Source organism: Haemaphysalis longicornis, unplaced genomic scaffold (assembly GCF_048455015.1).
Source record: "Haemaphysalis longicornis isolate Haplotype H1 unplaced genomic scaffold, Haemaphysalis longicornis Haplotype H1 scaffold_12, whole genome shotgun sequence".
Classification (NCBI taxonomy): domain Eukaryota; kingdom Metazoa; phylum Arthropoda; class Arachnida; order Ixodida; family Ixodidae; genus Haemaphysalis; species Haemaphysalis longicornis.
The window spans coordinates 75,537,018-75,558,454 of record NW_027526225.1 but is presented as its reverse complement, the minus strand read 5'-3'; the positions used below and the strand labels follow the sequence as shown (position 1 = coordinate 75,558,454).

General features: G+C 47.9%; 1 protein-coding gene across 1 annotated transcript in view; it reads left to right on the top strand.

The window, feature by feature from the left end:
* LOC144161682 (uncharacterized) overlaps nt 1-21,437 on the top strand; it is a 41,193-nt gene that overhangs the window by 16,910 nt on the left and 2,846 nt on the right. Inside the window, exons 4-5 of the mRNA XM_077692307.1 lie at nt 19,812-20,228; nt 20,956-21,186. Coding sequence (XP_077548433.1) covers nt 19,812-20,228; nt 20,956-21,186 — 648 coding nt within the window. The remainder of the gene's footprint in view (nt 1-19,811; nt 20,229-20,955; nt 21,187-21,437) is intronic.

Below are 21,437 nucleotides of genomic sequence, written 5' to 3'. Positions count from 1 at the left end.
TGCAGTGAAATTCAACAGCATTAGTAGGCGTTTTTCATTAACTAGCCCTAGATAGTGTTTGCACAGTAAAAGGACTGCCCTCGGTCTAGGGGCCCCATTTAAATACACCAGAGAAAATCAACAGCATTAGTAGGCGTTTTTCATTAACTAGACCTAGATAGTCTGTGCGCAGTCCAAGGACTGCCCTCGGTCTAGGGGCCCCATTTAAATACACAAGAAAATCGAGTGCGGGATAGCACCACAGGCAGTCCATGGGCCTCCCGGGACTCATAATGTAGGAGTCCCAGTGTTGAATTGTCGGACAGGTATGTCGTTGTTCCGCACACTTTGTGTTAGGGATGACGACCTGGCGGGCCTCATTCGTCGTGTTTTGGTGTCCGCGGGTTTGGGAAGGACCTCGAGCCCGGTCTACAGGCCCCGGGTGGTTTACAGGTCGAGGGCCTGGCTCGTGTCCTGGCCACTGCTCGCGGAAGGAATTCGGAGTAAGAATAACTGCTGCAGCTCTCGCTGGAAGACACCCTACTCATCAAGAAAGATCTTCGACGCTCCACGCGTGCCCTTCTCCCTCCGCGTGGGTCTGCCCTTCCAGGCGGCTTAACCCGCCGTGAAAAGGTCGTGCTTCGAAAAATCCGCCTGGGCGTCGCTCTGACGTCTGCTGTGCGAGCAACGTAGACTTCTAGTCTTGCAGATCTCTGCTCAACCTCCCCTACTGCCCTGCTCCTATTGCTGCGGTGACATTGGAACACTTGCTAAAGACGTGCGCAGGGCTTTAATCAACCCGAGCTCGACACATGGGGCCCACAGGGCATCGTCCAGGCCGACCTCCCGATATTCATCGGTGGACGCACGGCCCACTTTACAAGAGACTCTTGGAATTTGTTTCCGAAACTTGACTCTATAGTTTCCTGTAGTGTGCCCGCCTCACATTGTGTGTTCTTCTTTTTCTTTTGTTTCCTTGCCTTCTGTGTCGTACCCCTGTTCTGTTTTGTATATTGCTCTCCTGCTACCTATGCCCTGTGGTCAAATGGCGCAATTAAAAAAAAATACGGGGCTTTTCTGCACGTCCAGATGGTCCGCGCCAATGTGGCTGGTTCTGTCCAGAATTTGCACATTGCAGGGGCCATTCATAAAAACGGTTCTAAATGAACAGTTTTAGTTTGGATCTCACGTAATGTGGATATAATTTTTCAGGACTACTGGCAATGGTGAATTCTCGAGGAAGAAGAGGAGGACAGTTGCCATCATGGATATGGAATGGATGACTTTATTACAGGAGGAGGACAATAGGCCCTGGTGTGGGGCACGGGGAAAAGGGGAGGGGAAGATTGTTCATATAAAGTCTGCACTGCACTGTGAGCGTTCACTAAGCACGATATGCACAGGTGAAGTTGTGACGAGGGCACTCTACTACGACCATGATTGGGGTATCCAAATAGACCCGTTCAGGAGCCACAAGGGGTGTGTTTGGGGGTACATCTAGAGAGAGGGTGACCGATCCGCCATCATACTACTTTAGAGACCTGTTTTGAGACCGAATTCTGTAATCTTCTGTACAATTTGGGGGTTGTTTCTGACGTGTTGGACATGTTCTTCAGAAGTCGTCGGGCGTACGTGCGTCGTAAGGAACTGATCGCGGTCAATCGAGTAAGCTGAACAAGCCCAGATGAGGTGGAAAAGATTCGGTGTATTGTTGCTGCCACAGTAGGGGCACCGAGGACTAGCAAGGTGCCTATGCGTTGTCCATTTGGAGATGACGTCCGGAGTGTAGGCCGAGTCAGCGTAGACTTTATTAGCTAAAATTTCTCCTGTTCTTGGCAGGGACTGCAGAGGAGCAAGAAAACCAGGTGGTGAGGGGTCGGCAAGCCATGAAATATTAATCTTGAACTACAACAAGTAGTGTTGTGCAAGAGGGCTCAGAGCAAATTCGCTTCATCTGGCGACGCACGACGGCGGGGCCGATTCGCGGCTCTGTCAGACCGCCCACGGCAGACGGGCCACAACTTGCTGGCGCCGCAGAATCGCCTCTACTTTTAACTTCTCAACGGCTAGCCGAAATCATGACTCGGAGAAACTGCCAGCGGCAAACGCGCAGCGACATGCCTAGAGAGGGTGCCGCTGTATCGCCTTCCCTTTCCCCGTCGTGGCGGCTCAGCGAACGCCACCACTTCGTCTCCATTCGACGGATTCAAACTTCGGCTCTCGAGAGCCCTGATTGGAGCGATTCAAACTGCTCGCGGCTACAACGGACTTCTGGGGGTATAAAGCCCTCCCGGAAGAACAGCGATGTTCGCCCTTTTTGGAGGCGCCGAGTTAAGACGTGCTGTCGCCCTAATGCGAGCCATGTAACGCTGTTGTTAGCCTTGTATCTACAGTATATAAATGTTGTGTCTGCAACTTTTCGTCGGCTCAAGAACTGCCTTGCTCTTCTCTGCGCCACGTCGATAGCGGACGGAGCGAGGCAACGTCGCTACACCGGTGACTGCGCTCCGATGGCCAGTCGTCACAACAGTGGTGGCTGCGGTGGGATGCACCTGTCCCAACAGTAGTCATCTGTGCGATTCCCTGAATACGTTACACGTACGTTGTCTTACAATCCTCGGGCGGTTTTTTTTGTGCCCTCATCTTTCAAAAAGGGGCAACGTGTCGATTGACAAAACAAGCCACCTAATCAGCGGCTCTCACTGCTACAATACCATGTAAATTGACGTGGGTAAAACACTCTGATGATATCTGCTACAACAGCAGCTAATTTTTTTGTCATGCTTTGGGCGTTGTGGCGCCACTCACCACTGTAGCTTTTATGTGTTTTGGTATTATGAAACAAACATTCAATGGAACTTGTAGGTTTAGGAACCAGGAAGAAAAGTTTGCAATACGAGGAGCGAGGGTGACTGAACCCACTGAACCCCATGTTATTAGCCATAGAGTACGTCACAAAAAAAAGACGATGTAAGAGCAACCCCACCAGCTTGATTGCTATACCTTGCCCGTATTCACGTTGCATCCACACAACTGGAGCGCAGAAATAATTATTGAGTGATTGAGTGTAACTGCAACACAGCGACCGTCTCTTCATCGCTGTCTCTTCCTCCCCAGTCCTCGCCCTGACTGTTTATGGACCAGGCTGCACCTCATCGATGCGGCGGCGACCGGTTGGCCGAGAGGAAGGCAATGCCGCAGGAAGTCTGGTCGTCAGCGCCCTCGGTGACCTCCCGCTAGTGACCCCCTCCCCCTTTTGCCCTGTAACAGCTATGATGGCGAAGCCAGCACTGACCGGACGGATAGTCTGTCGCGCACAATTACCGAAATAGCTTTATAACAGGCGGGGGCACGGGTGGCCTGAGACTGGGTAGCTGTACGCGACGAGGTCATCTGAAGAGTAGCCGAAATGAAAAAAACAGTAAAAAGCACCACAAACGCGAAGAAATTGCCTGTGCCTCTCACAGGACTGCGTTCTTCCACCAAGTGTACTCGCGCAGTGTACAGCGAAAGGACTAGGGCCCGCGACCGTATGATTCAATGTGGGGTTACCAGACTCCGATAGCTGCGGCTGTACTTCGAGCTGTTGCACAGGATGGCTGTATCGTAACACGGATAATACATCACCTTTAGCTAAGCTTCTCTTGGCCCACGCCATCCGTGCTCAACATGTAAACACCCTGCACCCCACGCGGCCACTCCAGCCTTCTCAAGGAGCCCAGCTGTTTTGGGTCGAACTGTCTGCATTTAAGATATCCAAATCTACAAACACCCCACCTTCTGCTTCCAATTCCCTCACTTGGCGTAGAGCCCTCCTGCCACAATAAAATCTTGCTCCTTCTCCTCCATGCAGAAATATCACCCGGAGTAAACACCTGAATTGCGCTCTTTGTGTCTACCAAGATTGCACTGGGTGGAGCACATGCTCGAGCGTGCGCAGGTGAATTATCACAAGAGCACCTCAACTTTATCCAACTGTCTTAAAATTATCTTACGTGGTAGCGCCGCCAGTTAATTTTCGTGCTACAAACGAACCAATCACAGCGATCATATCACGTATGTGGCAGCAGCAGGTGATGTTGATCTCAACCTTCCTCGTTCCACCCCTAATTATTATAAAAAGTCTGTTTTGAGTGGTCCAAGTAGATGTGTAATAATCATGGGCCGCCCACAGCAAGAACGTCTGGAATAATAAAATAAACCTACATTACCTTAGTTTTTTAGAAAGATTTCTTTTGTATTTGGTATGCCACAGCTCCCCTGCTGGTCTCTTTACATGGACATGTGGATACCTTTTCCCCTCTCCGGGTTTTCGACCATTACCCTCTTTCAGGCCATTACCCTCTTTCAAGATTATTGTACTTACACAACAAGAGCCTTGCGTTCATGTCAGAAGGGGATCGGTCTCAAACGAGCTTCCCAAGCTAGAGGACAAGCAATCGATGAATCTCAAACAATACACGGTCTGGAGTTGTAAAAAGCAATCTGCCGCTATGAACATTGCAGTATTTTTCTTTGATGTCCCCCTTTCCTACCAGGAGACCGTTTCACCCTGGGTTTCATGCACAAAAGGCTAAATGAATTTGTCTCGGACAGTACCTTTCGATTTCCTTCGCCTCGCCTCCTTTAGGTGCTCTGCGGTGTCCCCGCCTGGGCGGTACGTTTTCAGTCCCCCGTTAGACTGTTACTATTTGTCTATGTATAATGACTCTTAGGACATCAAACTTGTATATATATATATATATATATATATATATATATATATATATATATAGTAAGGAAATGAGGGGCTCGTTGAGGAAATACAGAAAGATAAATCAGCAGTCTACGATGCGAAAGGAGGCATAGGGGTGTGGTTAGGCTCTTTTCTTTTTTACTACGGTTAATGAAGTGAACATTTTTTTTTAATATACAGAAGAAAGAAAGAAAAACACGCGCCCAGAGTGGGGACCGAACCCACGCCTTTCGATTACATGTCGAATGCCTATATATATATATATATATATATATATATATATATATATATATATATATATATATATATATATATATATATATATATATATATATATATATATATATATGTATATTTATATATCACATATATATATCACATTGTGCCTCCCTGATTGAGACAAACGGTATGACGCCGATGATGACCACCCCCAATTGCAGGAAACAAAAAAATACCTTCACATAAATACCCGAGAAAGTGGTGGAGAAACAGCCCAGCCGGTAGCCTAGTGGTCATAGCACCAGAACGGTAGTCTGGAGGTCGCGGGTTCCGATCCCACCCGGCGGGCATTTTTTTTCCACCTTCTTTTGGTCTAAAAAAATTCTCCATCCGTTTCTATGACCTACCGCATACTCCCCTTTGCTTTCCGAGGTATTCTTTACTGCCAACCCTTATTTCTGTCTCAATTCAACGAGCCCCTATTTTCCTACTCTGATTCGCTACATGCATAGCGAGGGCTTCTGTTCTGGCAGTCTTGGTGCCATGGGGAGCTTAAGAGGGTTCAACACTGGTCGACCACTCTCGACATGTGTCGACCACTTTCGACCACTCTCGACTCGAGCCACGGCCATGTTTTTCTCCACTTCCTTTCTTTCAAAAAACGATTTGTTTCAAGGATAATAAATGACCTACCACGTTCTTCCCTTTGCTTTCCCTGGCTTTCTTGACGGCCTACCTTTAGTTCCATCCTAATTCGATTAACCCCTCATTTCCCATTCAAACAAGTGACTTGAGATGGCACTAGCCGCTCCTTTCATCGTCATCGAATGGACGAATATTGTTCTTGGCAATTCTGGACGTTTTCATAGCTGCTGGCTCTCTAAAGTAGTGCTAGTATTCAGTAAATTAGTGCATTCCTCCGGCCTATTTTTCAATAAATTGCAAAAACAATTATGAGCAGCTTAGCGAGTTCGTTATATCGAGGTTAACCGCCGCAACGCCTTCGTTACATAGAGGTCGCACACGAATGGGATTTTATGGCGGTAGGAATTGGGAAGTGAAAAACTTCGTTAAATTCGGCAATTTCTTGCAAGTTCGTTATACCCATACTTAACTGTATATATCTTATAGAGAATACCCGGCATTGTGCGCATCTGATTGATGCATAATTCCTGCTGACGATTAAAAAATGGCTGGCAATTAAGATACTCCCTAAAGCGATATTTCGGCGCAGCAGCAGTGCGCTGAGGCAGCACTCACTCCAAGGTTCTGTATACGGCAGTGATGATGAGCCTCTCTGTCGGCGGCGCGAAGAGTGTCTCGTCTCGGGAAGGGACCGCGAAATGTGTCTTAAGCGAACGCACATAATAGTCACGCGCACGCCCCATTCATCGTTTTCGCGAAGTGTAGCACGGTCGAGCGCCTCGTGCGCGGACAGCATTCTGTCCCCTCTTCTCCCCGACCGCACACAATCGGAGACCGTTGGCTCGCGCCCCTACGGAGAACCGCCTTTCACATTCGATTTCGTGGCACTCTCCTCCTTTACTCTCCTTCATCGTTCGCTTTTTGTTACACTCTTTGGTCCAATCATCGTTCGCTCGGGTACGACGAAGGCCACGCGGCTCAGTCTACGAACGCGAGACAAAGGTCTGCGCCCTTAAAAGAGACGTAAATCACTTTATGTGAGCTTTGCGCAGTTAGAAGGCTGTCGTGGCTGCCAGTTTCTACCGGCGGGGACGTTGGCGGATCTAGTGTTTCGGCAGACTTGGATCTCCTGCTCTGAGCTCGCCAGTGCCTTTTGCCAGTGCTCATTGGAGGAAATGTGGGAAAGGGTCTTCGAAGCATCCCCATATAATGTCGTGAACAGTCGCAAGGGCTCCGCAGGCTTTGCTGTTCGGTGAAGGGTAAGAGCGATGGTTAATGAGGTTGAGTGTGGCTCGGTGTGCAAAGCAGTTGGGTTTGGAGGAGTCGTCACAAGTGCTCTTGTGCGATTGTGATCAGCACGTTTGCTGACGGGAGTTTTCTGTGGAAGAGGCGCTAGAGCATGCTTATTTCTCGATGTGAGACCATTCCGTCTCTCGCGGATTTGGTACTATGGTAGGGGAACGCGGTTGCCCCGGCTCGGATATAAACCCTCGACATATGAGGACGGCCTCGTTACCCTCCCGGGCAGCGTGCGCCGAATTCCATGCGGGTTCTACCGGGGATTTTGGTGTGTGCAGGTGGACAATTTAGGTTACCCGCCACGGTAGCCCATTGGCTAAGGTGTTGGGCTACTGAGCACAAGGTCGCGGGTTCGATACGCGCCCACAGTGGACACTTTTCTGATGGAGGCGAAAAGAGAAAAATTGCCCGCGTGTACGAGATTTCAGCGCGCGTAAAATTTCCAGGAGGTCACAATTAATCCGCAGCGCTCCACTAGGCCGCGCCTAAAGGCCTACGTTGCATCGGCGGGTTAAACGCTACAATCAATCAATCATAATTTTTGTTCCCTGCCCGCGATAATTGGCCTACGGAAACTTTTGAATGGCCGTGTTACAATCAGATATTACATTTGTAAGTATTTTCATTTGCACCAGGAGCTGTTTTGCTGACTCGGAAGGGAATGTATGTGGGCTAGTAAACGCGTTGCAATTTTCGGCTTAAAAACCTGCGTTAAAGACGCACACTGAGGACTTCTTTAGTAAAATTAGCATGCCAGTCGTAGAAGCAGCAAAGTACGTTGCTGCCCCTCGTAGAAGCAGCGAAGCAGCATTGTGAGCACATTTAAGTCATCGCATAGGAACTACATAAGGACAATTTTTTGAAAATTCCAGAAGTAACAGCGAAAAGTGGTAGTGCACAGAAATTTGTGATAACCCCACTCAACCTGGTAAAGTTCCCAGTGCTTTTGTGGATATATGTAGGTCTTACGAATCTCTAAAAAGTGCTTTTTTGGTTTTCTCCTAACCACCACCAATGGTGCAAATCGGCATTTTGGAGCATATTTTGTGTTTTGGGATATTCCTCAATATCCGCGTTAGAGATATAGATATCTCGCTGGTTTTTGTTGACAATGGTTACAAATATAAATCCGAAAAGCTAAATTTACGGATGTTACTCCACAAAATTATTTTTTTTAATGACACGTCTGACGAGCCGAAAAGGCCTAACAGCGGATGGCAACGCCTCGCCAAACTGATGGTTCAAACTACTTCATATTTTGTGAGCAAATTTTGATGTCTTGGAACTCGAACGTGCTGATTATTTTTTAATTATACCTGGGAGAGAGTAAAAACACTCAAATTTCTTTCAAATATTTCTTGTTTACCGCAGGCCAGCTGAGATATTTAATTTGGTTTTCTTGTTACATGTAACTTATGCACGTACCTAAACAGTGTTTTAAAATATTTTTCTGTAATAACTACCAAATGGGGAGGATCAGAATTTCGGGAAAATTTCGTGATTTTACAGATTCCTCTTATATTGCCCTTTGATATATCCATTTTTTTAAATGTCCAAATGCCGCCCGTACAGTTCTCCAAAAACCAATTTAACGATACTGTCCTCACACGCGCATCAAAAGGCGAGTGGGAGTTTTACTGACACACCTACGGACGTGGAATTTCCTTGAATATTCCTGCACTGGGCATCTGTTGGGAATATCTGGCCCACGCGCCTGTCGTGGGATTCCATATTATCTGCACCTGTAAACTCAAGTGAGCGATACACTCGTCGACTGACTCGTAAGCCCAGCAAAAACTGCTATCTCTGGGGACTTGCAACGTCGGGAGCACACGATAAGGCGGAATTACCCGAAGCTCGAACCGTGACAGACGTAAACTAGTAAATTGTGTTTCCGTAATTTCTGGTTATCTCGCTGAACGGTGCAGATATTCAACTGCATTCTGCAGATATGTGTATTTGGTGAACCTAGGGAATAGTCGATATCTGCATTACTGATTGACAAATGCGACTGGATGAATGTTACCTATACAAATGTCCACTCGTTTGAACGCACCAGCTTGGCACAATTCCTACTGGTATCATATCAATAAAACACGAGTTCCAACCGTTTCTCATTACCACATGCTTTCGGAAGGAGCCAATGTATTGACAGCCGGCAGAAGTTTCTGTTTGTGTACAATTTCATGGTGAACTAGCTATTGATGGAGAGTAAAAAATACCTGAGCAGGTGTTATACCTAATGGTGCCTGTAGTGAAGGGACCCACCCGGGCATCGACCGGTACTACCGGAAATTAAGGTTAGAGAAAGGAGAAATGTGGCGCTATCTGTATTCGTTATAAGCCTTTCTCGTGTTTTTATTTCGTTGAAAGGAATGCGTAACTTCGTTTGGTGGCTTGCTGATTCATTCTCTTGACACAGCAGGTGTTCTGACACAAAGCACTGCCCTGGTTGACTTCCCAACAATGCACTCGACTTCCCCATTATTGCGATAAGAGAAGTTCCGGAATCTCCACTAACGTGAAACCTGGGGCGATGCATGCAGTGCACAAGTGTATTCTTGGCGCCTTGGCGTTTTTGCCAATGGAGATAATACCGTTCGGTGTAGAGGTACAGAGCTTTGGTGCCAAAGTCTTTTTTCTTTGAAGCACGAAGCTCCCTAGCACGAGGCGTAAACGAGGCTCTCGGTGTTTCATTAGTACGCGTAAGAAGCGCTCCTGCACGAGGCGTAAACAAGGGTCATGGCGTTCTGTTAGTCCGCGTTACGTTCTAGGGCGAGGCGTAAGCGAGTTTCCCGGTGTTTCACTGCTGTGACTACATGAGACGACGCTTACGACGACGACATGCGACGCCGACGACCCCTAAGGGGTTTCACCCTTAAAATAGACCTGGGGCCGTTCATGGTAATCAGATACATTTTCCTCACAGACAATAGCCTTAGTAGCTAGTTCAAAGGGCTGGTGTTTTTTCGCGACGAAAGCATAATTTCTTGTTTTGCTTTTTGCGTTTATTTCCTGTTTCATGACGCCAATTGTACAACGTTTTATGTTTTCCTTTTATATTTCCTCTCTCAAAATAAGAAGAAAGTTTGTAGACATCCTTCATGTTTCTATTTTTCTCCGCATATTTGTGAATCAGTGTATTCAGCATAGAGAAAAACCTACAGGGAGCTTTCCATGAAGCTAGAATTTCCAACTCCTTGTGCTGGTGAAACCTAATATGACCCACCAAATCTGTCCGTGCACGCACAACAGCAGCAGATGCTAAGACTCACGCAACATCATAAACCAATGCAAACCTCGCACTCCTAAATGACCCAGCCATCCCAACTCGCACCGGTGACAGCACAGGGCCGCATTTCAAGGTTTGTCCTTTCTCTGAGTGTCACTCGACATCACGTGGGCCAGTATCACGTAGGATTTGGGATATGTTCATGGCATCACACAAATCGGAATCAAGGTCCCAACTTGGCGCGGCAGTATCCACTGAACAGGCCCAATAAAGGATGGTGACTCCTCGCAGGTCAAGCAATACCATTACTGGGTGGAACCTGTCTACGAGAATTAACTCCGACAAAAAAGCGGTCGCCATGGCACACCAGGCACCAAATGTTATCCCACACAGCTAGGCATAGCTAGGCATAGGATTGAAAATAAAGGCAAGCCTAATGTTCGACTCAGTACGCACCAAGCGCAATCCACAAGCATGCGGCGGAGTACGCCGCTCTCCGACGCCAATCAAAATTAAGGTTTTGCGATGGCCTACAGGGCACTGTCGAAAGTCGCCATAGTGCCTGCTTAGACAGCTCATCGATCTCTTGACAGCAAGGCCTTGTAAAAGTACCAATGACGCGCCAAGCACCGCCACCTCTGAACCGCCAATGTCCTTGATGAAGACATAAAAGCAAAACGCATACCTCGATGCATATCGTTAAGCGTAATAGACATCATTCGTGCTTCCATGGCTCTCTAAGAAAATATCAGAGCCCTTTCGAGGGGCTTGGCCCATACTCACAACCTCCCCGCAAATCTTCCCCGGTAGTACGAGCCGGCGGTATGCTTTTTCGTTTCAGTTATAAAAGTAGCGCACTGTTTCTACTTCAAAATTTTCGTAACCTGCTCCCCATACTTTAGAAGTTCTACAGCTAATATTTTTTCCGTGGTTTCGATAGGAGCACCGAACTTGGACAAGGCATATTTCCTCCCGTTTTATTGTCATTAATTGCTACGGCTGAAGGAGATGCTCTCTGCGTACTATCGACTTGATACTGTTTCCCTTTAATTCCTGAACTCTTCCTGAGCAGATGTCCTCAACTATTTTTGCAGTTCGTTTCGACAATCACTCACCAAGACGATGCTACCCACAAATCTCAAGTTGTTGAATCATTCTCATTTGCTCTCGCCCCACTTCTGTCGAATTACCTGTCGTTACATTTTGTCTAAAAATGTGCAATACCTACAGGGAGATTGTTTCCCTTGTCGACACCCTTCGTAATATAGACTTCCCATTCTTCCTATGGACACTCGTCTATCGTCTTGTACGTTACTTATATAACTGTTCCAAGTTCATTATGTACATTGACGCTCTACACCGTGTTCTCTGGATGTGTTCCCTACTGCGGTGACAACAACTTAATGAGAGCCGTTCTTCCGATTTTGAAATTCCGTACAGGTTTCTTCACTCCGGCAGTTGATGCTTTAATGATTTCATTTTTGGACCATTCTTTCAGTACCAGCTGTTGTCTGTGTGGTTCAAATCTGAGGTGCTACTTCAACTTGGCTGTACGCTTATATTCATTACGTCGCGAGCGGCTTTGAAAGAAACCCGAAGATTAACACAAAGATTTAATTGTTAGCGCTCATCAGACTCGGGTGAGACATTTGGTGCTGAAGTTATTTTTTCTGGCTTGAGAATACACTCCAAAATAATGCGTTGTTACCCAGACAGATTAAATTTTTTTAAGATAGCGTAATCTTTCGTATTGCAATGTTCCTCTCCGGCTATATGTATGATTCTTCAAGTTTGAAGCAATAACCGTAGTTCTGCGGCACTATCATGCCGTTTTCGCGAAAGGTCAGGGAAGGACTCATCACACACCGCCTGTCCAGATTGCACTAGGGCGAGACTCGAGCACCCGAACCACGGTGCCGCCACCCCTCGTATTAGCCGGGCGTTCTCGAAGAGTTGAATGGACCCAGCGCTACCGTCGCCTCTGGTGTTGAGGTAGACGCCCAGCGCTTCAGCTCCCGCGTTGACGGTGACTGCACGCCTGAGGCTGTCCCTGATGTCGCGGCAGTGGGACAGCATTTGGGAGATGCAAAAGGCGCACTTGCTCAACAGCCTGTAGACGAGCTGCCATCCGAGGTTGGAGCTGCGCGCGGCGATGTCGTTGAGAAACCATCCATCGCCTTTCGCGTTCTCGAGGCTGCAGCTGCATAAATTGGTAGTCCTGGTTACCTCCGACGCCTCGCAGCTTGTCGTGGACGCAGCTTTCGTTCGTTCTGCCCGTTCATTCTGGAGAAGGCGCAGTTCCTGCTTGGTGACGTGTGCGGGAACTCAACCCTGTCCGGCCGCGATGGCTCCGCGCTGTTGCTTGGGCTCCCTCTTCTCCCCGGCGTCTGCGGTCTCCCCAATGGTGACCTCTTTGCCGAAGTCTGGTTCCATCGTTTCTTCCCTGGGGTCGTAGTATTACTCCTCGGCGCGGAGTACTCTTGGATGACTCTCGCCTGGCGAGCCATTGGGGCGAGCACCGGCACTCGACGTGCTGCCTGCGTCACGTACAAAAGCACCATGAGCAGACTTACGTGCGTGACTAGGTAGGTATTCGCAAGTGGTTGCTTCTCTGGCAGAAGATGTGACTTCGGCTGTCTTAGCAGCTGGCGTCTTGTGGTATCAATGTCGCCGACGGGCTAGTCCTTCTTTCTCGCCTTCCTCTCGTTTTTCTTTTGTAATGGGCAAATCTACGATTGAAATGTTGGGTATGTCCATGATCAAATTTATATTGCATTATTCAAGGACGAAAAAGAGGAAAAACCTATTAGGGAGCCAAACAGATCTTCTTACAAGGCACCATGGGGCCATATACTTGTCCTCCTGTGTATTTGCTTACCTTTGCCGGCATGTCGCTAGCCATGAAGGTAAAGCGGTTGTTGCAAGCTTTAATGGAAGGGGAAGCGTTTAACCTACGGCAAAACAGCGGGAAGGCTGAAAACTTGGGCTCAGCCCTAATGGAGGCCATCTGAAGAGGCCATCTCTTTACCAATCATGTAGACCACGGCTACATGTAAATCATATAGATCCCGCAGTATGCCGCTTTTTGTGCCCTGCCTAATTATGTAAAAGTACGTATGGTGTGACTGTGATGGGGCGTCACCTTAGCCATTAGCGAGTTTTAGCATAGCAAATAGCGGGCGCTAACGCAATGGTGGCGGGTGACGCGACCCACCGAGGCGAATGCGCATTTGTTCGGCGGGACGGTCGCCTATGCCTCGCAGAGCCCTCGCATTTGCTCCTGCTGAGAGGCAACCTCATAGCATTCACCGCCCGCACATCCGCATTCGTGTTCCCGTAATCTGCCGCGGCAGGGTTAGCGTCCGCTCGACGCTTTGCTAAAACTCTCTCTTGGATGGCCCCCCGCACCAGATCTCTGTGGTCACCTGTGCGAGGGCTGTAGCCAAAGCCCAAGGGTACCTGGACGAGGCGAACTCAACCCACCGGGCGATGACTCCACCACCGCCGTTTGTTCTATTAAACGTTTATTCTCTCTCTCTGCTCATCATCTTTGCTGATGCGGAGTGCGTAAAAAATTGTCTCCAACGCACGCTGTGAAGGTTGTTGGAAAGCGAAGCTTTAAACGACACCCACAACAATTGCATAAGCAAGGTCACTTGAATTCACACACGTGGCTCTACAAAGTGTGAAACGAGAGACTCTGCCAGCCGTTACTTGGAATTTGCTGGGGCGGCGTCCCGAAAGCAGCAGAGTCGGACACGGCCGGGCTGGAACGGTGGAAGCCGCCGCCGTAGCCATGTCATGAGTCGGAAGTGAGAGAAAACGGAGAGGAGCGTTCTTTTAATGGTCGGACAGTAGAACCTAGCCATCCTGATGTGCTAGCTCGGGGATACACCACCACCGGACACAAGCGCAGCCACGGAAATAATTCGACATGTGAGCTTAATGATTCGCATTTATACCTATCTAAACTAGTTGGTTTAGTAAGTTTGAGAATTGGGAGAAAGCAGAGAGAACTTTTATAATCGCTATTTTTCAGGACCAATTGCTCCTCCCGCCTTTTGTATTACCTCTTAAAGCACAACCGAATTGATTTTCATCAATTTAGAAAACGGAGTCCCATCGTGGCAAGCAGTGCTCAAAAGCAGCTTTCCTCTATCGGTCAGATCTCTTTATGTTGCCTCTACATTTTGTATTCCCGCACTGCAAACCAATCCTTCACGTATCTCTGCCGTACTATCACTTAAATCCGTCGGGTCCGGATAACCCTGCAGGTGCTGCCAAAGAAGTTATTCAAGCCGTGCGAATCAAGCGCGCGATGGATACGACGCTGCGACAAAACAGGCCCAAAACAACCGTCGCTAAAGCAGACGAAAAAGCTGCATGCCGGCGCGCCCGCCAGCGAGCTGGCACCTCCGCGCCGGGAACGCTGGGTAAATTCGCCGTGTCATCAGAGCGTGCTCTTTAAGTGAAACATCCCCCCCGCTCCACCTCCACAACCGCCTCCGCCGCGTTGGAGGTTTATTGTCCCGCACGCCGCGAAAGAGCCGTCGGCTGGTGAAGGTAGACAACTTTGCTTTAAAAAAGTAGGTTAACTGGAAAGCCTTCTTAAGGGCCCCATTTTGCGAAAAACCATCGTTGCTGCGGTTCTCAGGTCAAGGAAATCGCCGCCGCTGTGAAGGGTGCATAATGAGAAGGTAAACGATGCGATTTAAACCTTGGTTTTCAGAATAGCTGCGGAATTCACTAGTGCCTCCGCACACTGCAAGCACTGGAGCACGAGCGGTTGTTGTGGCGGCTGTTATTTTTTACGTAGCACATGCCTACTTCAAGGATGCGCCAGGAATCAGTAGTTTTGAGGTGTAATTGCGCGTAAAGCAGTCGGCACCAGCTAAAGATGCAAGCCTCAAAGTGAAATATTAAGCCAAAACTGCCCCATACCCAACTGTCGCTGCCTTTACCAGGTAAACTGCAATATACGGAGACAGTATAGCACATGCTATCGGGGATTATTGGGAAGAACAGTGCATATTTTGTGGGCCAGACGCCAGGACAATGCCTACCATAATTCGGAGGACCAGACCACAGGGATATGTTTACCTTTATACCTTGGATCTACTTGGAATATGTTTACCTTTACCTTGGATTATGTTTACCTTTATACCTTGGATTTACCTTCATACCTTGGAAAATTGAAACGTAATCACCTAAAAAAATACGAAGTCACCCTTGTTTACAAACATAATGCGGAGAATGGACCCGAAGAACATTTTGCAGTAAACAATATGACTTAAGAAAAATGAACTTCTACATATCTTACTAAAGGCCCCTGAGCGAAGCGTGGAAGCTTTCGGGCCTCAAAACTGCGTTAAAGTGAAGCCAAACTTCGCCGAAAGTACCTTGATGGCGACTTTTCCGATTTGGTGCGGGTTCATGAAAAAAAAACCAGCGCAAGAAAGACGAGGACGAGGAACGCTACAAACACAGTGCAGCGCTCACAACTGAATGTTTTATTGAAAACAGTAAACGTATATACAAAAAACACCACGCATGTCAAAATAGTTCAATTCAAGAAGGGATCAGAATGCAAGCTTACAACTCGTCAACCAACGCGTTCTTCAAGATTTCAGACTTCGCTTTTGTGCAATGTCGCAGATGGTTGGCTTATACAAGCTTCAGAATTTTTAGATATGTAAAATTGCTTTTACATTTACATTTGCTGGGCTGATATTGCTCAACCTGGCGGCTATTGCTTTTTATATGTCTAAAAAGTTTGAAACTTGTCTAAGCCAACCTTCTGTGACCTTGTACAAAAGCGAAGTCTGTTATCTTGCAGAACTTGTGACTTGACGAAATGCAGGCTTGCGTAATGATCCCTTCTCAATTGAACTGTTTTAAAATTCGCGCTGTTTTGTGTAGGTATGTTTACTTTTTAATTAAAAAATTCAATTTGTGAGTGCAGCGCTGTGTTTGTAGCCTTCCTCGTGCTCGTCGTTCTTGCGCTGGTTGTTTTAAATGCATAGCATTTTAGTAACTCACAATGTCACGCGGCGTTGGCGTGCCTTGTCTTAGTCCGCAGGCGCGCCTTGTCGTAGTCCGCAGCCAGGCCACTACACTATAAAAGAAATAACAGTTTCCGGCGCCCGGTTTCGAACCCATGACGCCGCGGGCGGAGCGCAAGGTGCCCGGCGCACTACCGACTGAGCCACGAAACCTTTTTTTTCTTTCTTTATTGCCGGTCTTCGACAGTGCAACACAACATAAAGGTACTACAGAAAACACACAATCTACAAAAAGGCCGCCATGCCATGATGGATTGGCGTTGTCATTTAAAATTCCCTAAGCATGGCGAGGGGTTCCACCCTTGGCAACCACTCAGGAACCGAAAACTTCGCTCTCTGAATTTCAATGAACTTGGAAACAGTTTCGCGGAAATATTGTCGCGTCGGCCGCGCGTCTACATCACCGACCCAGATTTCGATGCACCGAACGCGCGTTATATCCTTCACTCATTTCTGGTTTGTTTCGAAAGCGCCACAAGTTGTGCCGCGCCTCCGAAAGATGGCGACACGGGTCCCGCGATCAAGAGACACGACTTGCCGGCGCACCCCCTCGGAAATGCTATGCATTCGATCGTGCCCCTCGCGAGGGGGATGTTTTTTATACTTCTTGTGCAAGGCGTGGGCTCGTTGTTTTAAACGCGGGGCATTTCAGTAACTCACGATGTCACCCGCCTTTACGTCCGTAGTTGTAGTCCGCACCCCTGCCCCTACACTGTATAAAAAAAAATACTATCCGGCGCCTGATTTCGATCCCTCGACCCTGCGGGAGGAACGCAATGTACATGGTGCTCTACACACTGCGCCACAAAGCCGACACAGAGTGGGAGGCTTCGAACGCGCCTTATATCCTTGACTCATTCAAACTACGTCAAGAAGCTGCTGATACAACGCATTCACTACCACCAACTCCCCAAACACTAAACGTTAACGCACTACACCCACCCCCTATGCGACGCATTTACTCGAGTCCCCCTCGCGGGGAGATGGGCCCAATTTTTCGTTGGGATTTGGTGTTTTTGTGTACAGCAAACAGATGTACGTCGGCCCTAACAGCTCTGCTGTTAATAAAAACTAAAAAAAACGATCTGACGAAATAAAAAAATATGCGTGTCATACGTCACCCCCTAAATATGAAGACCGCACAAAAAATAGTTCGAAAAGCAATGTTCCTAACGCGACAAAAATACCTAAATGTGCCAACCATGCACGAAGTCTTTCATCTTCGGAAAAATTTTCATCATGATTGCCGAAAGTGCGTCAAATAGATCGTCGAACATTCAAAAGTCTAATCGCAAACAAACAACCAACCCATGCGACGATTTTTTGCGCACTAAGCAAACGCATCTACAAACGATCTGAATGTATTCCGATATGCGGTTTATGAGATAAAGGCATGTGTGTTCAAAGCAAAGCGCGTCTTTCCTTACCTTTCTTTTGTATGTGACAAAACAGCATGGTGTTCTGTTAAGCGTGACAAAACAGCACTGCGACCCAAAAGCAAAACGTCAAAACAGAACCGGCAGAATAGTAAAGTGTCAAAACTGCACAAGCACAAAACAGCACGCCGGAAGTGTGACGGTTAAAATGGAGTCCACTCGTCGCCGAGAACTTGCATGCTATTAGTCAGTCTTAGTTTTCGCCCAACCAGCCAAGCCGTTTCCCCTCAGTGACTAGCTAGGGTCTCTCAGACAATACAATGAGCAGACGCGGTTCGGCTGTTTGGACAAAGAACATTACAGAATCAGCCCATGCAGGATAGCTGCCCTCGCTGGCGTTGTTCCGGTGTGAAAGAGCAGTACCCCTAGATTTGACCCAACCGGTGACACAGTTTCCCCTCACCAACTAGCCAGAGTTACTATTATCGATTAACAGTGACGGTGAATTGTCAGTAAGCGACAGAGATTTACTGGTTGGTTAAAACCAAACAAACTAATTTTAACCTAACCAGCCAAACCGCTTCTGGACACAGTCAATCTGCATCATTGTTATCACACACGTTTTGTCGCTTTTCTGTGTTGTCGCGTGATGTTTTTTGCCTGCGCTCTTCCATTACAAAATGTTATGTTGGTGCTGTTTTGCGGCGTGCTGTCTTTACGGCTTGCTCATATGTTGTGCTAGTCATATGTTGTGGTAGAGCGTATAGTGTACCGCGGGGTACATGCGGTTCATCTGTACGGGATGCTTGCGCATCCCGTACTGATGAACCGCATGTACCCCGCGGAACACTATACGCTCTGTCCGTTTTGCAAAAGAGAGAGGGGCACCCAGCCGCACATTTTGGCAGAGTGTACAGAACTTAAGACCCCCCCTCCTCCCTTTCCCCACAACCCCCGCAATCCCCAACCCCTTGAGCGATGGGAGGGAACCACCCCGTCTGGTGCCAGCGTGCACCACCGATTTCGTTTTGGGCTCAAGAAACGTTGATTCCTCCTCCTCCTCCTTGCGACGTCACTTCCGTGACGAATATGATAAGAGTGAGATCTCGGTGTACCCGAACACAAAACCCTCGTGTTAAAATACCCACGAAGGGCATTTACTGGGATTTGCAACTCAAACCGACGCGGTTCATAGGGCGTGAGTCGCATTAAATTCTGAACTCATGAGGAGTGCTCAGTGGTCCTAAGACAGCGTGGCGCGAAATGGCAGGACAACCCCTGCGCATGTGCATTGGCGGCGACATTATCGATAGCCTGTGTGTCACATTCAGCAATATTCTTCAGCAAGCCAGGCCTCTGTGCCCGGCGATGTGTATCGTACTGTGGTATTCTTTTGACTCCATAGCGTAAAGTATACCTCGGAAGTCTAAACCATCAACATAGTACGCGGCCACCTCCTTGGGTGATACTTCGTTCAAACATGGCCACAAGTCCGCCATTTCAGGTGTGATGTCAAACTCTAAGCGCGTTTTTATGCTGCGTGCACGTAAAAGGGATCTAAAAGTACGAGAATACCTTTGCTTGCAAATAAAATGCTTATAATGAAGAAAAAGAACAGTCCATGTACAAATATTAGAAGTATTTCGACACAAGCACAGCACTGCTGGTACTCCAAACACAGGCGGAACATGGCAAAATCCGACGCAGCCAAAACCACCGTCGCACTACACAATTATAAATGCGATTCCAAGCAACACATTCAAAATCGCGCCCGTATGCACCAAAGATCAATAGAGGGCCCCTGAGGAATTACCCGAACAACACGGAAACATACCCTGCAGCAATACTCGAAAAATTCCATGCATCTAAAAAATTAAAATGACCCTCAATGGCATTTAGTTTGCATATACAAAGTTCGCATTCCTCTCTCCTTATCGATTCTGAGGTTTCCTTGGATTTGTTATAAGTTTTTGGGCATTCCTCAAGCAATTAGTGGTTATTTGCCAAAGAAGGCCATCATCATCATCATCATTGTGGTCATCATCACCCAAATGGCGGTCGGTTGCTTGGTTTTCGCATTCCGAGACTTCACCATGAAAAAAGCCTGCAGAAAGTTGTCCCGCAGGCGAAATACCGTCTTCATCCTTGTCACGATCGTGAGCGTGTTCGCGTTCTTCCAGCTGGGGAATTTTACAGCGCTGAAGGACTTGCTTCAGGACGAGAATCTGAAGCACATCGAATAGTGGAGCCACGAAGTCGGTCAGGCTGCTTTACGTGAGGGCGAGCAGTATGAAGCGACGCGGCTTCCGCACCGCGGAGGCTGGGCCGTGGAAGCGCGCTGTCGTGAGGGCATCGATGTCCTGTTCTTCGTGCACGCCTGCTCACGAGAATGGAGACGGCGGGCGGTCCTGCGCGACACCCTCGTCGAGGAGGCGGCCGCGAGACGCTTCAACTGGGCCGCCGTGTTCTTTGTGGGTCGCCGTGCCAAGGACCCACTCCTCGACGCCTGGCTCAACTTTGAGGCGGACGCCCTTGGCGACCTGGTGGTGTTCCCGTTAGAAGACAGCTACAGGACCATAACTCCCAAGTGGGTGAACGGTATGCAATGGGTGGCCGACCGCTGTCCCAACGTGCCGGTGATCGTCAAGCTGGACGACGATGTCATCGTTCACCCGTTCAAGGTGAATGGCAATATGCCTGCGAACATCGACGCTATAGCCTTCAATGAAAGCCACGCTGTTAACCGAAAGTTATGGGCTCAGTTACTGGGGCCGTAGTTGATGTCTAGTTAAGAGTTTGAACGACTGGCACACTGTACCAAGCTAATAAAATTTCGGTTACGAACGCGTTTGTTTGGAGCTGGTAAATCAGGAGCTAGTTCAATTAGAATAAAACCTAAAATACATAAATGAAATATGTATGCAAACAGGTATGTTTAACGTTTCTACTTAAAACGTTTTCTGATCAGAAGCCTTCGTGTCGCAGTGTTCTTGGCAGTCCATGAAATGGGCCTCATCATGTGTTCTAATGTTTTACCGAAGGCAATGGTCGTCTAGCTGACACTTACCCAGAAAATAACATTCGTAGCTAGAGGGGAGTATAAATATACAAGGCAAGGAGAAAAAAAATTAATTAGGTAGTTTCAAGGTTTGTGCTTCGTCTTTCGTCTTTGTGCCCTGATTTAATTTTAGGCTGCCCAGTATTTATTCAATTATTATCGAACAAGCTAAGATTACGCCTATGCTAACACCTTACAATTCGGCTACGGTTTTTTATTCTTTTTTTTATATCCACATATCAGTACTGCTAACGACGGAAGAGCTGTTTCCGCGTTCTTATTGTCATACCCGCATATTGGTGCAGCTAACGCCTGACGACTTACTCCGGTTTCTCATTCCTGCGTCTCAGCTTAGCCAGTACCTGCAGAAGGAGTTCGCCAGGGAGCCCGCACGCCTGCACTGCTACGTTTTGGGTGGCCAGCCAGTGGAGAGGGAACCGGGCAGCCGCTATTTTGTGAGAACGGACGACGCCCCAATGGAGGAGTACTTCACCTACTGTCAAGGCCGGGCCGTCATAATGACCTTCAACGTCATGCGAACGCTCCTTAGAGCGTCACCCAAGGTGTATCCCCACCCCACGGTAAGGCCTCTTGTCCCCTTTGCGTGCACTTCCTGCAAAAGCGACACTTCTATCGCGAACATACGCGCTCAAAATTCAGCTTTTTTTCCTGTGTACGCTCGAATATGTACGCACGAATAAGTTGTCAAAAGTAGATGTGCTTACTTGCGCTGATCTGCAATTATTTCATGCTTCTAGCAGCACCAGAAATGGGTATTCCGCTAGATAAAAGAATTAATTTCACTCTGCTTTTTCTGCAGGAAAGGCTATTT